Genomic DNA, 18489 nt, shown 5'->3' with positions numbered 1-18489 from the left:
GACATCCAACACTTCCTCTCCAACCTGCAGTTCAGAAAACATATACTTTGGTGAACTGCTTAATGTCTTCTGGCATCGGGAGATCTCTCTCTACAGCAACACAGTGGCTGTGGCTCACGGAAAACTGCTAGTCCCAGCCGCTGATAGAGGCTAGGGGTACAGACGGGTTTTATCACAAGTTAAAAGGTTACCATTTAAGTCTTCAAGGTTTCACAAAGTTTTTTAAAAAAAATGGTGTTTTAATGAAACCAAGTGCTTTTATTGCAGATTCTTCTCACTCAACATCGGAGAGAATTTTACTACTGTATTGTAAATCTTCCTATTTATAAAATTGTATGCTTATTTAATACAAAATACTATCTCTTTATGGTTTGCCTGCTGTGTCACATGCAAAATATCTTACTAGGACAGAAGGAAAATATGTTTTTGTATAAAAAAATAACCCATTTTCTGGTGGAGGTAAGTCATGGGAAAATGAGATAAAATAAATACCATTTAACAAACCTTCCCATTTCCCACAGATCCATTTTCTATTACTATCTGGCAATATTTTTTCTGCTGCTCTTCCTTGAAGGACTCTTTGACCTTTTTCCTTTTCAGTCCTCCATCCCTGAAAGATACAGAAAAGAAACAGCCTTGAGCTCACTTCAGAGTCAAAGCAGAAGCACTTTACAATATTTAGGCAACGTAGTCAAGGCAGTTTTCACCCTAAATGTTGGCTTTTGCAATACAATGCTGAATGGTCCGTACTGCCAAGACTTACCACACGACACAAGCAAGCTATTCCTTTAATCCAGCATTTAACAGGCAAATTATTTTCACCAAATACTACCTGATGGCTAGAGCCACCGGTAGGCTCCGCTTCTCCTCTTATACTATATTAGTCCATTTGTTATTCCTTGCACAGTTCCACTAGAAAGTGGTATTTTCTGACTCAGAGTCAGTAAGGGTGATGGACTACAGCCCAAGCAAAGCAAATCTAGATGTAGTTTTAAAAGATTCTGGGCTAATGTTTCAGAACACAGAATAACTAAGTATGCTTTAAACCCAACCTCAAAGGTGTTGCAGCTTACCAAGGAAGCACAGACATTCCCCCCCGAGCAGCGATGACAGCCTTGACTCTGTTGGCAAAATGAACAGCATCTTCTTCTTCCTGCAAGAAATATACAAATTATTTGCTTTTCAACTTAAGCATTTTCTCCATGTTTTAAAGAGGTACTATTTGTCAGACAGTGGGCACTTGGGGTTTCTGCCAGGCCCACAGACGTCCGTTTGCCCAACTGCAGAGGGCTGAAGACACGTGCATTACAGCAGCTTCTCTGCCAAGACCTGGGCTGAGCAAAGACCAGGGAAAGCAGCTCCAAACTGAGACACTACTGTAGCCAAGGCCTTGATCGCTTTGCCACCATCAGGTTGACATCCGGGGGCAGTGGGCTGAGAGGCTGTGCCAAGTTGTGAGGTAAAGTTGCTGGGCAAAAGATTGGCTGGATATTCTGCAGAGCTGAGAAACGAGGAGGCAGGAGGAAGCTGTGCAGATGGTGGAAGAAGGGGGACAGAGGACGTAGAAGCACTCCAGTACAGAGTGAAGAGAAGGCCTGAGTCTATATATCACATCTGGAGTTAAAAAGGGAGGTCTGTGCCAGGCTACGGGGCAGGACCCCTGCAGCATAAAACCACATTTAAACATCTCTTCTAGTCCCTGGGAGCAGAGGAAAGCAAGGCAGCGGCACCCAAGTAAAGCAGCTGTTTGGGAGCAACAGGGACCATGGTGCAGAAATGTCTGAATCTCTGCAAGAGTAGTCCTTACTTGAAGATAACCAACCCACATAAATCCATGCTCACTTAATTTTAAGACTACAGTGTTGCTTTCTGGCCTTTGTCCATGAAGTTGTCAATAAAGATTCGCAAACACAATGCCAACACATCATGCCTAGTAATGTGGATTTCCTCACAGACAACGTTTTATGAGCGTTTTCAAAACATGCGGAAGAGTAAGTACCTCTTTGACCATTGGTGGCAGGTACCACACATTACAGACTAGAGCCCAGCTGGTCATCACATTAAAGACGTAGGTGATCATGGAATACTTTGTGCTGTTCCAAAACGCATCTCCAAAGCGGGGGTCATACTGGAAGACGACAAGAGTAAGCGAAAGGGCATGATCCGCTACCTGAGTTTAAATCACCAAGTTGCTCCTTTTTGGCCATGAGGTCACAGTTCAACTTGTTAAACGGGGAGCAAATCTAATCACACCTCCAAAAACCTGCAGTAAATTCGGAGCAAGGCTCCACATTTCAACATTTATTACAGGTTTGTAGCAGTCAAGCCTTACAAGCAACGCAGGACCCCAAATTGTGACAGACCCACTGAAACATATCTCAGCTTTAACCAGACAGATCTACTCCAAATGTGAAGACTTGTCATCTACAGATATGGTGGCTACAAATCTTTCCTTGAAAACGCTCACACCAGTTTTAACAATTTCCACAAGATGAGACAACATTATAGTTCCAGTCTAGAGCTAGGGTGACTTGGCTAAGCCAGGCAGAAAGCCTTGGAAGTGCCATGAGAAGTGCCTTTATCCCCAAAGCACACAAAAGCCAGGAGCCCTAGGACAGAAAGAGCAGGCAGGACTGAACACACAGCATAGCAATCGCAACTGAGCTTGTCAGGTTGCTCCTAACCAGTTGTAAAGACACTCAGTGAAACGTTTCCCCTACTGCACTGAACTGCAAGGCACTGTGCACCATGAAAAGATTGTGTTTCTTCAGGGCTTAATCCAGTACCTTATTCACACAAAGCAACACCCTTTTTTAAAGGTTTACACATTAACAGCCTCTCTGACATGAGAAACTTCTGCAAATAATCTTTCCGTGTTTGGAAAACTGCAGGTACGTTACCTTGATTGCTACCGGATGGATAGTCCCTCCTACCTCAAAGCTTCCCTTCTTAAACATCATTACTGATGTGTTGTTTATGCAGGTACCTAGCCAGAATTAAAACAGATGAAGAATTTAATCCATTCTAAGAAAGTATCAGCAAATGAATCCTAAACTGTCTTAAGACTTAAGTTGCTAAAGGAGAAAGTAAGCTTTAGTTCTGAAGTGTAATCCCAGAGCCTGTTCTCTCTTCCATTACACTATACACTAAAGCAAACAGACCGTCATATAATATTAGAATCTGACTTTTAATTCCTCACAAAAGCTAATTAATTCTACAGACTGAAAACAAACACCTTGCTTGTAAAGACTGGGAATAATAAACTGCACTCAGTGGCAAGAAGCGAGAAGAGCAATAAAATCAATATAGTTGTTTCCTACCTTCCGGGAAAATTAAAATGGGTAATTTGTCCTTATCTGTAATGTGTTCTCTAATTCTGTGGAGAGAAAAATAAAACCTCAGTGTATACTTCATTTTCACATACGACTCACATTTGTATTTGGCCAAGAATCTAAACATCCATTACCTCTTACACAGGACAAGAAAAGCCCTTGCCTAATTGCCCTTTGCCAGTCAGTAGCCTCAGCCAGGATGTGTGCTGCTTTCAGGCCTTCATCTCAGAGGCCTGTCTTGGAGAAAACCTACTTTTTCAATTAGCAGAACTGTTTACAGTTTTATTTCACCATTTTAACCAAATGAACACAGAGCCACAGAACAGGGGTACTTGAAGCATGTAAAAAGCGCTTCCCCTTTATCTGTGACAGACTCCAGCTATGAACACAGTCAAACTTTTCTTTTGACTGAAGTATATTCTGTATTTCAAATTTTCATGCCTTCTAGGATCATAGCATCAGTTTTACACTTATCTAATGACTCTCCACATCTAGTTAAGAGATAGGCCACTATTTTACTACATTTGCTGCATCACTTAAAAACAAATGTATTGGCACTGAGCAGATTACTGACACACAAAATCTGTTGGTTTCTGAGACGCCTCTTTCCTATGACTCAAGAGCATGAAGTTCCTCTCCAGTCTGCATTAAAGAACAAAAACAAAGCATCAGATATCAAAAAAGGAGAGAATAATCCAGCATGGGGGGCACCTTCTCCATTTTCCTGGACAAGCTGTCATAGACACTTCCTTAACCTTAGCTGTGTTGCACCCTATTTCATGAAGATTTAAGATGACTAAGAACAGCCTCTGTAAACACCTGAGAACATAAGAACTGCCATAATGAGTCAATCCTGTTCATGTCCTTCAAGTCCAACGTGCCCTCTGCCAGGAATCAATACTGCAGGCCTGGAGAGCAGTATAGGCATTAAGCAAACATGTTGGTACGTCTTCAGGATGCTCTTCCAGCTTCTAGCAGCTAGGTGGTTCCTTGGCCTTTTTTTGGCGTGCCTTCATCCTGTACTCACAGCAGCTATAACCACCTTCTACGCTCAGAGCTGATGAAAAATGTACCAGGGGGTGTGGCATGGCCTGGGAATCAGATGTGCTGACAGAACTCCCGTATCCATCCTGATATCCTGAATTATTGGCCTCAAACCTGAATGAACAGGCTCCTGCCTGTGGCAAGCAGGACAGTTGTGGGAACGTGGAAATTCCCAGAACCATCAAACGTGCAGTAGATTTTTGCTAGACCCTGCACCTTCACTGATTGAGCAGTTCCAAACCTCACACTGATGACAACCCACAACTGTCCACCAAGGAGATGCAGGGTGAGAACAGTCCCAACTCATGCTTGGACCTTAAAATCACTAGACCTGACAGGACAATTAAACCAACACCTCACTACCTTACTTTTTCCTCACCAGATGACGGTCTTTCATTTCTGAGCGTTCAAATAAAACATGCTGAGTGGTTTGCATGCAAGATCTTTGAATAATCCCCAGAAGCCCTCCGTGTGCCTGGCCAACCTGCAAGCCCAAAGAAAGTGGTTACTATGCAAACACATACACACTTATGTGATAAAACTCTGACCGCAGACACATCAGTTTCTAAGCTCGTTCACAAATTATACCAATTCTCTCGGTCAAAAATGTGCACACACCTGCCTGTGTTTATTACTTCTCAAGTCCTGAATGTGAGTTTGAATGCTATCAAATCCCACTCTTCTACCACCAGTAAGTTTATCCTGTTACCCAACACTGCATCTACAGGCATCTCAACATAACCAATGTTTACCAACTCTCTTGTTCATACCAAGGAATAGCATCCGTCGCTGGCCAGGATTAGAACATCTAGTGGGGACGTGTGGTTGGCTACACAGATGCCTCCTTCCCGCGGCCTGTTTTCCCTGCAATGACAACCATAAATATAGCTACTTAATGTTTATTCTCCAGAGTACAGGCCCCATCAGGTGACCCATCCACAACTGACACTCCCAGTGACAAACGTATTTCAGGCACACAGCTCATCTGCAGATCCATTGAAAGTAGAACACAAAACATTTTAAAATACTAATATTGCTATGATATACATCAAAACTTCTGGCAGTACATTACAGCAGCTAAGTCATCTTTCCTCCTACTCTCAAGAGTCATTTCAGTAGTTTTGGCATTTCACCAAAACTAGCTGAGAATACAAGACTTAATTGGAGTAGGCATTTTAGTTGTACACATTACCATTCATGGAGGTATATATCAAAGACTGTTTGGACACTAAAACTCTAAAAGCAAAGACGCTAGAGCATGATTTTGCTTGTTTTCTAAAGCACAAACAAAGCAAAAAAATTTCAGAAGCCTCCATTACGTTAATCTCTACCACTAAGCAAGTAAAACCTCACAACACCTTACAGAAATACCATCCATAACTTATTTTAGGAGAGGCCATAAAGAATTGTTACCAAACAAATTGGCTAACAGAACAGTCAAACATTTACTGACAATGTTCTTGCGTGTGATTACAACACATTCACAGCAAACATTGAGAATAACGTTTAAGTGTACAATCAATCAAGAACACGGTACCACTCCCCCTCCGCACACCCTGCCAGTACACAACAGAAAACACAGTGGTGCATGCAAACATCTTGAGTCTAGATGACCTAAACTGCACCATTACAGTACCCTTGCAGTCATGGAATAAGAATCCTGCTCTCAAACAGGAGACATTGAGTACTGAAAGAAATTAATACCAAACCAGTAAGAGCAGGGTGGCCCCACTCACCTGTTGTGGAAGTGAACTAGACCACCCAGACATCGGACACCTAATGTGGCACATATCATCTGAACCTGGTTGCTCAGCCAGCGTTTAACTCTAGAAGAAACGAAGCCACACATACATTTCCAGTTCTATGCAGTCACTCATAACACAACATAACTTAAACTCTCCAAATTACTCCCAGTAACTGTTATTACAAAGACGGTACTAAGACGATTCAGTTGCACTAACAATGCCACGCAGGAGGAGCTTATTGGGTATCAAAGATATTCTTTGTCCATTCTTACACGGTAATATATTCTAAACCCTCCAGATTCAAAGCAGAAAAGATTATAGTAAGGAGTCTGTTTTATAGATTTTCTCTGGAAGCAACTGCTATTCACTCATTCATTAACATTTTAGTTAAATATTAAAATACTTAGCTGGTGAATCACATTTTGAGTTTTTTGCACTGACAGGACATAACTATCTCACAGCGTTAATATGGAATTGCTCAGGACAGACGACTTACTTGCCCTGTTGTGACTCAAGTAGAGCATACTCTTTAGCTTCCACTCTAACACACACTTCCATCAGTATCTATCCGGCTTACATCGCATGTCCACTTTCAGGTGGCATTGTCATACTCTCTCTCATAGTGCTGTATGAGTTTACAGTAGAGAACAAAAACCATCCCACAATAGTCCAAATTAATCCTCCAGACTCAAGCAGATTTATATTCCAACACACTAATTAAAATATTTGAAGTAATTAAAAAAAAAAAAATTGAAAGAGCCCTGACAAACACCTACCTGCCATTTGGAAACTGTCCAACTACTGTAGTGGCCAAGACCAGCAGGAGGATGCTGAAAACAGCCAAGCAGACACTACAAAGTACAATAATCTTAATTAAATGTTAAAAAGCAAAACTGAAAGAGCAAGCACAAAAATCTTTTATATAATCCTTTGATCCACTTCACACTGCTTCCCTATACCATTAACAGCATCTAACTAGCAATACAAACCAGTTGAGGCCAATAGGATAATAGGAGCATGTTTTCACTCAACTGATCCTGCACTGAGTACAAAACCTTGTGCTGCCTGCAGCCTGTCTTCCAAAATGCACCACACCTTGATCTGAAGCCCTCACATGGTAAAGAAGCCATCGTGTTCAAGGAGGATGGCGAGTAGTGGCTAGCGTTCTTTAACACAGCTGCAATTTCTTGCTGCCAAAAGGGAGACATCATTTAATTTTTAAAAAGCTATCCAGAAATTCCAGTATGTATTTCCACCCCAAGCAGTAAGCTACTATATAATCATGAAAATTAACCATCATTGGTTACTAATGGCTGAGCAGAACTAATATTGAAACCATTGCTAAATAAATGTTGCCCTCTTAAGCTGCCTATCTAAGTTTACACGCAAGCATACGTGCTCTGCCATGAGACTGACTGGTATGAAACCCCTCTGTGCACTGTAGCTATGCTTTGAATATACTGTCCTCCCATCAAAGAATTAAGAAGTTTGAAAAGCTCCTGCTCTTTACAGGAAGACATGAATATTTCTTATGGTCAATATGATAAAAGGCTGGTTTCACTTAAAAGAAATACTGAAGTCTGAAAATGTAACACATTCCAGACAGTTTTCTCTCTTTTCCATCCAACCCTGTGCTCCTAGAACATTGGCTCTGCTTCCACTCCCACGCATTCAGCATACAGTCTCCCCATCTCTTATTCAGACAGGTAGAGCCTGATCCTTTCAGTTGAAACAGTTGTTACTCTACATCACAAAAAGATCTCCAGATCATTTCTATAAAGTTCTGCTGGATCTGAAAAAAATAAATTACTAATACAACATAAGGAATGTGAGAAATGTACAACTTCAGCACCTTCTTTTACTTTTGGGGATATTTGAGTTTCGATGGCATCTTGGAAAACCAAGTCATGCCAAGTTCTCCTTTCTGCACTAGTCAATAGCATATTGTTTCACATCTTTTTTACAAAACTAGTATGAAAAAACAATCCCCTCAAATTATATCTGGCTCACCGAAAAGGCATCAGGAGACAATACCGGATTAGGATCCCCATGACCCACACAACGCTCAGTTGCCAGCTGACATGGTGCAAGTTGGCATTGGTTCTGCTGAGGAGATTCCAGGACACCAGTTCCTCAGAGGAGAACCGTCGGGTGACTTCGTCTTCCGCAACTGCCTCACACCCCTTCTTGGAGAAGTACATAACATCAGTAAGACTGAAGCGTCCTTGGCACTGGCCAGCAATCTCCTCTTCCATGGAGGTTTCCTCTCTCTGGATGATCCCTGCATGAGGAAATGAGTCTTCCTTCCACACAACGGAATGGAAAATACAGATTCCAAAAAGAGTAAAATACACATGCTTTTTAGAAATAGCTCTCCTCCTATTCCAGGGAACATAATTGCATTGTTATGCTTCATTTATGTCCTACTGTTTGGTTTCACAAGTTACTTCCCTAATCCTATGCCATAACACACCAGGAAGTTGAAGAAAGGAGAAAAGCGTTCAGAGCAAGCTGCAAATAAAACCTTGAGCACAACACCTACTTGTCTGTCATTTACCAAACGACACGCATTCACACGTGTACCAAACGACATGCGTACACACACCTAGAAACGTCAATTGCCAAGGCTGCAGACCCCTCCTGGTGCCTTGACTCAAACACAAGCAGTGCTTGCGTAGTTGATGTTCAGGTTTACTTTTTCCCAGCTGTAACAAACACTTTCCTCTGGTCTCTTTTCCTCAAAGCCTTCTCTCTTTCCCCATCCTTTCTTCTTTAAAAGTCACTTGACTACCAAGAAACTTCAAAGCGCCTAGATTTTTTCCCCTGAGATATGCATAGTGTAACACAGAAGCATCGTGCAAGAAGAATGACCACACATTTGTGCTCCACATCTGTAAAATCACACCTCATAGGACAGCCACACAGCAAGTGTGATGTTTGCCGAGGTCACTCAGACCAGATTCTTATCTGGCTGGTTACAGTGACTCAAACTATATTGATTCATACCAGCTAACGCTTAGCTTTTTTGTTTGCCTTTCCCCCCGCCCCCCATCCCCCCCCCCAAGGAGAGGGGTATTGAGTGACATTAAATATGCATTATTCAAACTACACTTGATTCATCTTAAATCAACATACTACCCCTGATCAGAATCACAAAACTTTCCTCTAGCTCCAATTCAATCAAACCTTCAACATCCAGGAAATCATCAGACCTGAAATTCATTAGCTGACAAACCAAACAGTCCATATGACGAATGACTAAAAATAGCACTTCAAGTAAAAGTAGTATTATGAGAACTTAACCCAGTGCCCTTCAGTCAAAGAAGAAAGGAAAAATAGTTGGGAAGAGGAAAAAAATTCCCCATGGACTTCGTCCCCATGCCTAGAGAAGAGTGCAGATTGTAACTGTGATGCAAGGGATGGTGCAGCTCCTTTACGTGAGAGACCCTGAATTTTTTGTTTCTTGTAACTCCCAGCATGCAGAGAGAATCCATACAGAACAACAGCAAGGGCAAAGAATACTCATTTCTCCTAACCTTGTAGAGAGAGCACTGAGAGTGCCAGAAAGTACAGAATACTCATGAAAACAGGGACAGCTTCCCAAATGCTTATCAGCAAGGTCTTTCTCTACCCACACCAGTCTCTAACTCCCTCTGTTCAGAAGACTCAATCATTCACAGATTATCTTGCTTAGGTCTCTTTTGTAGGTTTGTAACTTAAGCAGTTATTTGTCCTTCAAACTCAATTTTGGCCATTCCAGTTTTCTTACTTAACATCAGATGCAATTCAGGTTTCCTTTTACTCTTTCCAAGATAAGATTAAAGGAGTTGCCTTTTAACAAGACAAATAGTGCTGTGTCACCTTCATTCAGAGGTCTTACCAGTGGAGATTAAATTTTCAAGTGCCAGCGCCTTCTGCTTTTTTACTCCCTCCTCAATCTGCAGGGTGGCCCACTGTTCCCAAAACAAGAAAAGTAGATGTTGATGGGTTTCATTTCGTCATTTCCAGGCATTCTGTAATCACCTTAGGTGAACTGTCTGAGCCCCTCTTATAGAAGCCAGGTCTTAGATTTTCCTTTTCCAAATCCACCCTGAAGGCTGTCCTGCATGCCTCCTGTTTCATTTGGTACATAGATTACCGTTCGCCACTGTCAGGAAAAATAGTTTAGCTCAAACTTCTTTTCAGGACACAGGAAGTTGTTTCAATTTTGGTTTGGGTTTTTTCCCCCCACTGGGTCTTGTTGTTGCTTCTTCTTTGGTTTTGTGTATTTGTTTGTTTTTACAGTCAAACAAAACTCCCACCACACCCTGCACACACAAATTACTGAGCTAACAAAGAGACTCTGTGAGGCCCATGGGTCCAAAACACTCTCTTCCCCAGTTAGCTTCAGACGACAGAATGGTGCCAAATACTATCACTGACATTAGAGACATGTAGAGACATGCTGGAAAAAGATAAATTCATGCAGTTTTTTTAAGAGAAGACAGAGGAACCATTTCATAGCTGCAGTATTTTGGAAATAGTAATTTTGTTGATGAGCTTTCACCCTTCCGTCTTTACCTTTTTGAGCTAAACCAAGTTTCCCATCCCCATGCAGGGCAGCACAGAACTTCATTAGCAAAATCAAATATACCAATATGCCTCATTTTTTGATTTTTTCATGGTTTTGAATGTTTTCCTCATACATATACAGACACATAAACAGTAGCTCTCATGAGGACTACATCTCCCCATATTTATGTCAAGGTATCTTCCCTAACAAAGGACACAGGATGTTTGCGTGTAGGCTCTGCTCATTATTAAGGCATCAATGACCCTCTCAACTAACATCCTCACCTGCTATTAAGGCTTCCCACCTACAACAGGTAAGGATATATCCTTCTGCTTCAACACTTGCTAAACAGTTTACTTCCCTCTTACTGACACATGCAGCCATTTAAGTCACCACACAGCTTGATATCAAATAATCTTTGACCCATTACAACACATTGCATGTGCCAACAACGGTGACTAGGTTTTTTTTGCAATTCTTAAGTTTTGCGTGTACTCTACCAGTTCCTTCTGTCGCTATTGAAGGTTAAGGCAATAACAAAAAAGGGACACTTTATCATGGCATAAGGATATTTTAGTTACCCTTAGCTGACCTTTTTTCATCAGCCAACTTATGGAGAGGGAGAAGGGAATAAAGAGAAAGCAGAATGGGCATTGATGTGATATTTTCTCCATGCAAACCACCTGTTATAACACCATGAAAAAAAAACCAAACAAACCCACAGACATTCACATGGTCTATATTTTCCAGTTATTCCCTAGGAAAGGTAAAGTAGTACATCATCTGTCTCAGTCTTTTGCAATACATGGAGAGTCATTCAGAAGCAGGGAGCCAGGGGAGGTCATGAAAACAGCAGCCCACACGCTGAGAAATGAAAGAATATTCAGAACAGGAACAAGAACATTGCAAAAGAGAATGAAGTCAGACATGTGGCAAACTTAACCTCTTTATAATGTACTGCTGGTCCTCACCCCTTCCCCAGTATCCTTTAGGAAAGGTGGATAGCATGAGGGAAGAAAAAATTAAAAGTCAACTAGCTTGGCAAATGAAGCCTTTTTCCTTACTCTCTGTTTTTCTGTCTACCTGCCTACCACCCTTATCTTGCTCGTCAGTCCTCCTACATGAACAGGCACCTGCCAGTTGGCAAGTATTGCCAGTCGTGAGCTTACTCATACTATGTTGAAGGACTTGGAATACCTCAACTAGGCTGGCTTTTGAATCCCAGGTAGAAAAAGGGTGATAATCACTGACCAAGCTGACTCACAAAAACATGTACCAAATTCAACTGAGGAAGACAAGTCAGAAATAAACAAAAATTTATAAAGTTGACTAGTAAAGTATAAAGAACTGCCAAGTTATTTCCTAGGGCCTCATTGCACAGAGAAACAGTAGGACAAAAGTGGCATCTTGTAGTTATGTAGTCAGCCAAGGCTACAAAGACAGAAGCCAAGGGAGATGAGAGAGAGCTTTCAGTAGGTGATGGTTACGCTGGGCTAGTTAGGCTGGAAAAAAGCTGGCAGAGACAGCGCACGAGAGACGCCTACAAAGTGTGGACTGGCACAGGGCAGGTGCATAAGGAACAGTTACCCATTTTCTCTTGTAATACAAGAGCAGGGCAGCATCATATGAAAGCATCGGGCAGACTTTACGAGGAAGAAAAATATAATATATTTCCACAAAACACAGTTAAGTTGTGGAGTTAATTCTCCAGGGCATATTGCCAAAGAACAATCAAAATGGGAGCAGTTACATAAAAACACAGATGAAAATCATCATCATGAGACACAAAACTCCCCTAACTCGTGAATCAGCATGGAATGCTGAAGCAACAAGCAGCTGGGAGGGTAGTCCTGGCAATGCAGCCATACAATCACCCAGCTCTTAGGCCCTTTTCATCGAGCCATTGAGTTGAGGCCTGTCAAAGCCAGGCTATCTGGCTGGGTCAAACTCTGAACTGACCCAGCAGAGTAGTTTCTATGTTCTTCTGCATTCAGTTGCATCTCTATGTTTAATCTGTTTTTAAAATACAAAATAAGTCTTTGTGTTCGCCTTTGTTTTGCATAGTATTGAGACAGAGCTGTCGTGCTGGTCTTTGTTGCAAAAGAGTAATGAAAGGGTGTTTTAAATACCTTACAAAAACACAGATGTCGCAACTAACACAGAATTTAAGTGTTAAATGGAGCAACTTCATTCCTAAATTTGCTGACTGAATGAGAACTCTGGTCTGTGCTTTCCTCCCTCCCATTTCTGAAGTGATGAAGACACAAGAAGTCCAAGCATCCAGCAGGTAATCCCACTTGGAATACTGAGGGCATGACAGTTTAACTCCAACAGCCCATTTGTTTGAGGCTTCCTATAATTACACCCTGCACAAAATAAAGGTGCCTAATACTTCATTATATTAATTACTTTGTTCATATTACATGGCATTGAAGAGCCATGGAATGTTCATTTTTTTGAAGTCTCACTACTTCTGGTTTTTCCTCTCTTTTTTTCTTTTAAGTACAGCTTGGTGTGTTATTTAACACTCCATTTCTCTGTACTGTGTATTATTTTTTTTTCCGTCTCTTCCTTTATGTTCCCATATTTTACTACCTCTTCTCCCATGTTCTTACAAAAGCTTTTTCTAATCACTCATTACAGGGGCTTGTTTTAACCCTCTGCTTGGCTTTGTTCTCATGTGTGACAAAGGCCTTGCGGCAATTACTCCATGTGAAATCTTCCCATACAATCACAGAAAGAAGGCCAGTAGGTTTTTAGTGCAAGCTAAAAATCATCATCTAAGATTAAGCACTTAATGACCTTTTCATCCAACAGTCCTTTCTGTGTGGCCCAATTTCCTCTTTCAGATCCCAAACAAGAACCCAGACCAAGTGATCTCCATGTCATATTGCATATCTGAGAGGATGTGCAAGCAGTGACTGTCCACAAACAGGTGGTGAAAAGCACTCACAATCTCCCTCCTGCTCTGAGGGCAGATGAAATAGATTGAGAAGGGTCCCAAACCTTTGTTGGGAATAAAAGCACAGGGATCATTTCTTTGTTCTTCAATGCAGTGGCTAGCTCAGGATAATCATGTCTCGGAATGCACAGCGGTGAGCTACTTCCACTATCTTAAGTGCCTGCAACCCCTGCCCATACTCCAGTGGGAGTTTACAGCGTATCAGCTACCTCAATGCGCAAGTGAGCTATCAGTTCAAAGATTATCTGCAGTTACTAGCTGGTCGATGTCTTTGTTACACGTGAGTATTTCTCAAGAAACAGCAATACTCCAATTTCATTCAGAAGCTCAGGTCTCATGAAATTCCAGAAGATTCTGGGCAAATAGAGCTACAACTGTTTAACGTGTTTATTTGACTCTCCACAGAACTGCGAAAGCATGGTGTAGATTTCATTCTAGCAAATGCATTTTCTTGTTGCAGCTGCAACACTAAAGAGCTGGGTAACGCCGTTTCCACCAAACCCCACTACAGACAAGCAAATACAAAGCTTAGAGAAAACACGTTATTTCACAAATAAAAGCTTACAAGCATATGGGAAATAACAACCCTATTAGAAACCAAACCAATTTAATCTTTACCATTTCCAGAAATATTTTAAGGATAAATAAATGGTAATAATAGTAATTATGGGCAAACAGCTATGCAATTGATAAATTACTGTCTTGGAAATCTTTTATTATATAGTATCCATATGTAAAAAAAACAAACAAACAAAAAAACCCACAAAATCCAACCAAAACCACACCACCAAAACAAACAAAAAAGCTACACAAAACTAAAACAAAACCCCACAAACAAAACTGATCACCCCCCAAATTTTCAAAACCTTGATTCTTGCTTTTGTAAAAAGATTTCTTTTGTCTCTAAAAAGAACAAGTATCCTAGATTCCTTGATGGAGAAGCAGCAGAGGATGAATTCTTTTCATACACAGATTCCCTCATGCCCATTTGTTCCAGTCACTGTTTACACAGCTAAAACACTTGAGTGAAGTCAGTAAATCAAAATAACTTATTACTTGCCACCATTATGTACTGCTTAGTACTAGATCTGCAGACTTAGGCTTTGTCCTAAACCACCTAGAACTCCCAGAAAATTCAGTCAGGGTGACAGATATGCTTTCTTTGAAAGCACAACTTTGAAAAAAAAATCTTTTGACTTTAAAGTCCTTGATTTCAGTCTCTACTCTTATTTCTCTCAAATTGACAAAACATGAAGGAAAAGAAAACATTTTTTCCCCCTGCCTCCCAATTTGTGTAGTCATTTAAAGCTGTAATAGGCAAATATAAAGTGTACTCACGTGAAGAGTTTTCTGTTAAATTTGCTGCTCTACATAACAGACTAAATCAAACACAACACAACGGGGAATCCAGTCATAGGCCTGAAAGTTGGACTTTTGGTGAAACAGCAACCAGTTGTTTGGTACTTCCTAGAGTGCAGATATTCCTGCAGTATAGTCAGCAGCATGCTAATACATAACTAGGCATTTGCTCTTAGCATTTTCAGTGCAGCTATCCTGTAGGACATCCTATTTCACCCTTCAGGCTAGCAACAGGAACCAAGGATGGTCCTCGTGCATTACCCTGTTAGCAAGGCCTCAGGTAGATAATGCCACAGCTAGAAACAAGTCAACACATCACTAGGCTATCAACGTCCTTCATTTTTTTTTTGAGCAAAGGGCACCTATAAGCCTGCTTTAAAGTTAACTGTATCCCAAGCAGCGATTTCAGCCATATTCTGCTGACTGAACTCCAGGAGTCCCCAGAGAGGCACTGCAATTGCATGCACAAGCTTTAACCCAGCATTTTTGAGCCCTACCCTTAATTCCAAAGGGCCAAGTGGGCCACAGCACAAGCAAAGGGAACCTAACATTCCTTGTGTCCTCTCCACTGCACATTTCCCGCCAAGATAGCTCTCAGTTGTTTTTGGCACAATGAGAAGCATTTGAACAATACTTCAAAAAAAACCAGCTGAAAATATCATAAGATGAAAGCAGAGAAAACTCCTTCTTTGCCCACAGGACAGTTAGGGAACAACTTTCACCTAAAGAACAAAACAAGACAGACTGAACTGCAATACATGGAGCTGTGCTTTTCCTGTTATTAGCTGCTGCGGCAAAGGGGAACTACACATAAAAGGCTCTATTTGATTGTGTAACAATTAACTTTATTACTTGGGTTTTGATAAATTAATCCTCCACATTGTGAACGCAAAACTGTCATGCTCATAGCTGTTTACAAAAACCCTGGAAAGAAAAACATTGAATGTGCTTTTCCAAAGAGAAGTGTATTCCTATCCTAGGAACCCACTGAGTGGCTCAAATGCCCTTCAAAGTTGGGAAATGCACAGGGGGGAAAAAAACAAACAAACAAACCCCAAAAAAACCACCCAGAAATTATTTTAATGCCTGCCAAGTACAGCAGCAAAGCTGTCCAAAGACCTCCTCAGATTTGTGTCTGATAAGGGAGCGCCTGATGAAATCAATTCCACATACAAGTGCTACAAGCCTCTTACTCAAGGTACCAGTAAGAATGTATTTACCATACCACTGACTGATAAAAAAAGTATCACATGTAAAAGCCAATATTACACCTAGCCACTGCAGGCAGTCATTTCTCATTGACATCAGTATCTGAAAAAACAAGTAACCCCTGAAGTTTGCAGTCATGCCCACTATGCTAAACGATGTTCATACAACTGAAGACAGTCCCTCCCCAAGAGCTCTTAATTAGTACTTGAAAAAAAAAAAAAAGAGAGAGAGAGACACACAGAAGAATCATAAAACAGACTTGGCAAGGAAAGAAGGAAAGATGGTCCTGGTATGAACTGTATCACACAGTTACAAACATGTGCTACTGCACAAATAGATGGGTCTAACAGCTTAGTAATAGTAACAATACTAGTAATAAGTCTTCTGCCACAAGAAGAAAGTATATTAATGAATAGCAAGTTTATGCCAGAAAGACAAAGTTAATTACTGGAAAATGTCAGTGCTTCACTGTTCAATATGATGAATTCACAGCACCTGCTTTTGGCCACTGATGGATATAAAAAGTCAGACTTGAAAAATTAAATTAAATTCTGGCTTATTAAAAGCTCCAGAAAACTTTTACTGATATCAGCAGAATCAGAATCTTAGCCGTGACCTGTTCATCTCTAGAAAAATTACACTTTTAGAAGGTTGCATGGATTCCTCACATCTCATACAGCGAAACTTGTGACTACTGGTTCCCCCAGATTTATAACTGGAAGAAACAAACATGCACAGGCAGCATTCTCACCTAGAACAGTACTCATTGATACCATACAATTAAAAAAATCCAAATAAAATCATTGAAATTTATGTTTATCTAAAATACACCTTTGCTACTTAACAACTCACATGAACTAATAAATCTTTTTATTTATATTTGACTTGTCACTAGTATAGCATGAAACATTCTAACCAGCTTGAACTAGATGCAATATATCATGGAATCTCTACTTTAACCCAAGAAAAACCTCAAATCAGTACCAGATTATGACCCAGCACATAATTAGATATCATTAAAGACACTATTCCAAAAAACTATCATGTAAGTTAAAGCTGCAAACAATACATCCAAGTTAATGGAATTCTTTCTGCTGAGTTCTATGGCATCTATATCAGATGTACAGATTTTTGTTTTTTATTAAGTATGTCCTGTAGTAAACACATACCTTTTAAACCCAATTCTCAACTTACCTCTAACATTTTTATTATTATTTTCACATAGAAATGAGAAATCCCCAATGACACTCTAAACGTCGAAGGCAACAAAACTAACACCACAAACAAAGTTGTCCAGATAGACAAAATCTTGCCCTCCGCCAGGCCATAACCCTCTCTATTTTCTTCCATGTTTGCTCCTTCAAAATGCCAACCCGCCGCCTTTCTCAGAATATATCATGATCTGTACTGGAGAATCCAGCAAGCTTCAAAAGACAGAGACAAATAAAAATAACACATTCTAAGAGCCAACACTATCTTCAGGAGAAAGCCGCTGCCCTCTGAAACCTGATACCACAAATGCTCTCAGTGATAATGTAATTTCTACCGCTTGTCCCGCCCTAACTCCACCCACTTCTTTTTAATTGATTACCATATACTCACCAGATATAATACCTGGGAGAAGAATTAAAAAACATGATAATGAATAATATATGTTAAGTAATAAGATGCTGCCAATAAAGAAACTTGTCAATGTGTCAATTAGATTTCACAAGGCATCCCACCAGCAAACTACAATACAGAACCAAGTAGGTGTGGTTTTCAGACTGCCTCAATCTTCTCTTCTAAACTTCATTTAATACACATGAAGCACTTCTCCAACTGACATTTACTCAAATTAGTGACTTATTTGGTCAGACTTTCTATTCTGTAGTGGAATGACTGCCTTGTTTTGGTATTTGACCAACAGAACCAAACTGAAGCTTGAGGTGCAAGTCAGGCTTATTTTATTTTATTTTATTTTATGAATCATTAAACTGTTTTTGTCTCAACGCATATTTTATTTTATTTTATTTTATTTTATTTTATTTTATTTTATTTTATTCTAACACCTGTGAAATGCAAATTTCAACAGGCAGGAATCGACACTGCAATAAAACCTGCTCTCTCCACTGTTCTACATCAAATGAGCCAAACTCTATCATAGGGTTACAAAATGCACTGTGGTGAAGTAACAAGTCACCTACCTTTGCATCTATTTGACTACAGAATTTAAATACAACAGATAAGCAGGTTTCTTGTTCTATTCTATCAAATGCTGATAATTTAATTTGATATTTTTTAGGA

At 40.4% G+C, this 18489-nt stretch overlaps 1 protein-coding gene across 1 annotated transcript; it reads right to left on the bottom strand.

The window, feature by feature from the left end:
* Positions 1 to 495: 495 nt before the first annotated feature.
* LOC104507426 (glycerol-3-phosphate acyltransferase 3-like) lies at positions 496 to 17553 on the bottom strand. The gene is made up of 12 exons (XM_010148697.1): positions 17398 to 17553; positions 10002 to 10074; positions 8132 to 8402; positions 6898 to 6972; positions 6113 to 6202; positions 5147 to 5240; positions 4745 to 4860; positions 3321 to 3376; positions 2901 to 2986; positions 2000 to 2128; positions 1074 to 1153; positions 496 to 610 (listed from the first exon to the last, which is right to left on the bottom strand). The coding sequence occupies exons 1-12, from the start codon at positions 17551 to 17553 to the stop codon at positions 496 to 498; spliced, it is 1341 nt and encodes a 446-aa protein (XP_010146999.1).
* Positions 17554 to 18489: the final 936 nt, after the last annotated feature.

Source organism: Eurypyga helias, unplaced genomic scaffold (genome assembly GCF_000690775.1).
Source record: "Eurypyga helias isolate BGI_N326 unplaced genomic scaffold, ASM69077v1 scaffold36473, whole genome shotgun sequence".
NCBI lineage: Eukaryota > Metazoa > Chordata > Aves > Eurypygiformes > Eurypygidae > Eurypyga > Eurypyga helias.
The sequence above is the reverse complement of the archived record's forward strand: the minus strand, read 5'-3'. Positions and strand labels throughout refer to the sequence as shown.